Source organism: Nicotiana tabacum, chromosome 3 (assembly GCF_000715075.1).
Source record: "Nicotiana tabacum cultivar K326 chromosome 3, ASM71507v2, whole genome shotgun sequence".
Classification (NCBI taxonomy): domain Eukaryota; kingdom Viridiplantae; phylum Streptophyta; class Magnoliopsida; order Solanales; family Solanaceae; genus Nicotiana; species Nicotiana tabacum.
The window spans coordinates 116219511-116223738 of record NC_134082.1 but is presented as its reverse complement, the minus strand read 5'-3'; the positions used below and the strand labels follow the sequence as shown (position 1 = coordinate 116223738).

The window sequence follows — 4228 nt, the reverse complement described above, 5'->3', positions numbered from 1 at the left end:
ATATTAAAATAAAATAAAAAAACAACTTCAGAAATCAAGTCTTCCAATCTGATACAGAGTATATTGACTAAGCAATAAATATTTAGAAAGGGCACACGTGAAGCAAGAAATCAAGATCTTTGAACTTACCCAAGTAAATATGTAAGGACATCAACTCATTGGACTATATATATTAGACAATAGAAGAAGCAACTTACAAATTCAGTTTCTTCCAATATTATTCCAAGATTACATTTGATAAAGTCAGAAACCTCTAAAACAAGTTAAAACATGAAGCAAGAAATCAAGATTATTACACTTACCCCACTTAAATATGTAAAGGCAACAACCTTTGGACATAAAATATTTTGAAAAATGAAGCAGCAACTAGCAAAAGACTTTTTGTAGCAGACTACTATGGGACTTTGTGTAGTAGACTGCCACATGCTGTAGATATGTGTCTAACTAGCAAAAGACTTTTTGCTACATGTTGTAGTTTTGTTATTCGGATATATGTGGTGGAGATAAGGATATTGGATGGGGTTATTCAGATACACACCAATTAGAAGGTGTGATTTTGATACGCATTCTAACCAAGTCAGTGAAGTCCTCAACAAACTTAGACACATATCTATATCACTGTCTAATTCTATACATATAATGCAGTACTAATCCCAAATTGCTACAAGAATGAGCCTTAGAACTACTTCTTAGCAACGTACAATGCCCGAAAAAGTAGGAACCCCAAACAAGACAACCAAGTTTGACACATAAGTACCAAGTCCCAACCACAACTACAACCTCAACCATTGACTCTCAGTCGGTCACAGAGAAGTTGGATACTAATATTATCAAAATAGGCACATCAATAGGAAGAAAAAAAGATATTATCATATCCACTCTACCTTGAACCAAAGCAAAATCCCAAGCAAGGAAGGAGGAGAGGAAGAAATAGAAGAAGATATATAACATTTGGTACATACTGACCTTGATTGTTACTACCAGCAGATGGTCGACTGTTTAGTTAAACAACAACTTGTTGTGCAGAGGAAGCTTCTATAGGTGAACGCGCACTAAACCTTAACATGTCAGGATCAAGTTGCAAATCTGGGTTCAGACACTGAAGTCATGCGATGACGTTCATTGTAATATTTTGTTCAATAGCATCCTTTTGTTCGTTCAACTTTTCATGCATTCTTTGTTGCATCCTCTCCTCTATTTCCTCCATTTTCTGCTACATCCTCTCATCAGTAACATCTAAAGAAGATCCAATATTACCTTTTTGCCCTTTTAATATAGTCTTGGTCACCCCTCGTCCATACAATCTCACGCGACCTGGTTGTTCAGGTCCCATGACTGATGCAAAAGCGTCAATTGAATGACTGTCATCTTCACTTTCCTAAGTTGATTATATTCTCTCCATTTCAGCCTACAAACCAAATGCGAGAGAAAAGAGATTAATTAACTAAAATTGAATCAATAATTAAGAGCAAATAAGTAATCACGATAAACATTAAATTATAAATTTTGTACAATTTTACTAATCGTATTATCATATGAGCTTTTGTATACTCTGCCAAGTTTTCTTTTTCTTGTAGCCACAAAGATGTCCTTACTTGATAGAGTATCTGAAGTATCAGAAATTTCCTTCTTTTTTTTCTAGTTACATGAAAACAGGTATAAGAAACTTTCCATATAAAGTTAGGAAGTTCATAATTTTATAAAAAAATAAGAAAGACATCAAACCTCGCGAATTAGAGGAAAAAGTGTTCTGCCAGCAGTGTGTGGACACTTCAACTTATTTTGATTCTCTATATTGGTTTCGAACATTTTCTGCAAATAGTCAACTTATAAATTTAATGCCATAGAGAAATAAAGGGTGACTTAGAATCATTTAAACTATTTAATGCGACATAGAAAGAAAGGGCGAGTTATAATCATTTTATTATCTAATTGCATAGTTTTATATGAGTTTTTATCAAATAACTTTTAGCTATTCATTACCTTGTGAGGAGAGGAGTTCCAATATTTAAGAAGATCCTTAAAGTGAGATTCTGAAACATCTACTGGCCTATTCTCCATTCGAAGCTCATCATTCTCATAGGCTTTAAAGTGGGTTTTCTTCAATTGATTCTTATACTTTCTCCAAGTAGTACAAACTAAACCTATTGTTTCGCCTCGTCAGGAATGTCATATTTTTCCTACAAATTTAGTGCAATTGAGTTAGTGTAAGAAATAACAATTATCATCCATGTTTATTGGACATTGGGAACTTCATACCTTGATATATTTCCACATATCATCTTTTGTATCTAGTTCCCTATAATTAAATACATTAAGAGGACAAAAAGTCCCACTCCTTGCCAATGTGCCGAGGAAGCTACCCAACTCTTTCACAACTTCTTTAGTAGGACCAACAGGTTGATTATACTCATTTAGAGTGATTATTTTCCGCTCTTTTCTACCATGAACACTTGGCATTTGAGTACGACATCTTTTCTTTTTGGCGAGGAAGGGCCTGCAATAGTACAAAGCAAAGATAATCATCAATCACTATTTTTAATTAATATTATGATTAAAATTTATATATATTTGCCTTGTTCCTCAAATTGTTCAATTGCTTCATGATTGGTCGAATCATCAAATTGTTCATATACTCCCTATGACGCATGAGTGATGGAGTCCATATTCGCTTGTTGCCCTTATTCGTGTACTCCTTGTGCTGCTGAAGAGGTGGAATTCTATGGCACTTGTTGCACTTGTTCTTGCAATTGAGATCCACCTTCGGATTGTCGTTCTTCATTTGCATTTGACCTTATAGCTTTCAAGACTGTTTTTGTTGTCAACTACGAAACCTTTTTGTTTCGCAAAGATGAAGGTAATCCACCTTCTGACTGTCGTACTTCATTTTCATTTGACCTTGTAGCTTGAAAGGTTCTTTTTGTTGTCAACGACGAAACCCTTTGATTTCGCAAAGATGCAAGTGATCCAGCTGGAATGCGGTTGAATATTTTCTTATTTTTGCTTGAGCACCCTTCTTGATTCATGTCTATTCAAATATTTTTCAGATTCTGAAAAGCAAACACAATATAGGTTAGCAAATAACAGAGGAACACTTAAACCAAAAAATAGCTAACTTGAGAGCTCACCTATGCAGATTTGCTTCCAAAATTGTTGCAGAAAACTGATCAGAAACAACCTAGATTTCAACTTTTAGTTGCTGCAGTTCTACTGTTAAGTTGCAGCTCAGCAAGAAACAGGACAATATTAGGTTTTTAAACAGGAAGAAACAGGACAGTATCAGCAATAATGTAGATGCCTTACCAAACTAACCCAAGCAGAATGTAGATTTCAGAAAATTACAAAGAAATAGAAAAATGGATTGTTGGTCTGCTGAAAATGCCACTAAAGCTTTTCTCAAAACCATGGGCATGGTAAGTACAATTATGAACTTATCATATCTTGAATCTGATATACAATTCAAATAATTTTTTCTCCTCAAGTTGTTACTAATGTTATGTTGATCTGATTCGGGAAAGAGAGCTACATAACCAAACGGAGCAGAGTTCATTTTCACGCTCACAGCAGGAAATAATGTACAACTTATGGTATTTACTTGTGCAAATGTTGCAGACTCCACCATCCTTGCACTGGTGGCAGCATCTCAACAAACATGAGGTTGATACATTATACATACTACCAGATACAACTAGTCTTTTAGATAATTTTAGTAGATTAGAATTGTAAATACTTATTTAATGTAGAACACTTCAACTTTCATGGAAAACTACCAAAGATTCAAATTACGGAGAGGAAAATAGGAAAGAGAGCTGTCAAAAATGTAATCTGATAACTTTATGAAGACAGAAATGTAATTACCCAAATCAGTTAATATTGATCCGATAAGCTAAAAATGGAGAGTAAAATAGGAAAGAGAGATGTCGATATTATTATAAGTATCTGCAGTTTGACAGAATTTCTAAGAGATTTCTAGATAAAATTGCACAAGTTATCCAGAGCTAGCACTACAACAAATATGATATTTAGCTACGGAATTAATAGCTACAACACAAAATTTGTCGCTAATTGTTTACCTTTTGTGACAAAAATTATATTTCGTGTCTAGATACATGAGCCATATACTTTTAGTGACGAAACATAAAAATTTGTAGCTAAGTTTTGTCCACTAAAGTTTTCCACCAAAAATAAGTTGGCGCCATTTATCGAGAAATATTTAGCTACAAAGATA

The 4228-nt window shown here is 34.0% G+C and overlaps 1 protein-coding gene across 1 annotated transcript; it reads right to left on the bottom strand.

Moving 5' to 3' along the window:
• Nucleotides 1-1213: 1213 nt before the first annotated feature.
• Nucleotides 1214-2061, bottom strand: LOC142177085 (uncharacterized). The gene is made up of 4 exons (XM_075245550.1): nucleotides 1984-2061; nucleotides 1726-1812; nucleotides 1552-1638; nucleotides 1214-1378 (listed from the first exon to the last, which is right to left on the bottom strand). The coding sequence occupies exons 1-4, from the start codon at nucleotides 2059-2061 to the stop codon at nucleotides 1214-1216; spliced, it is 417 nt and encodes a 138-aa protein (XP_075101651.1).
• Nucleotides 2062-4228: the final 2167 nt, after the last annotated feature.

Coding starts and splice junctions, on each gene's coding strand:
- LOC142177085 (XM_075245550.1), bottom strand. CDS start 2,061: ATGGAGAATAGGCCAGTAGATGTTTCAGAATCTCACTTTAAGGATCTT. Junction 1,813..1,983: donor GGAACTCCTCTCCTCACAAG/GTAATGAATAGC, acceptor GACTATTTGCAG/AAAATGTTCGAAACCAATAT. Junction 1,379..1,551: donor GAAAAAGAAAACTTGGCAGA/GTATACAAAAGC, acceptor TAATCAACTTAG/GAAAGTGAAGATGACAGTCA.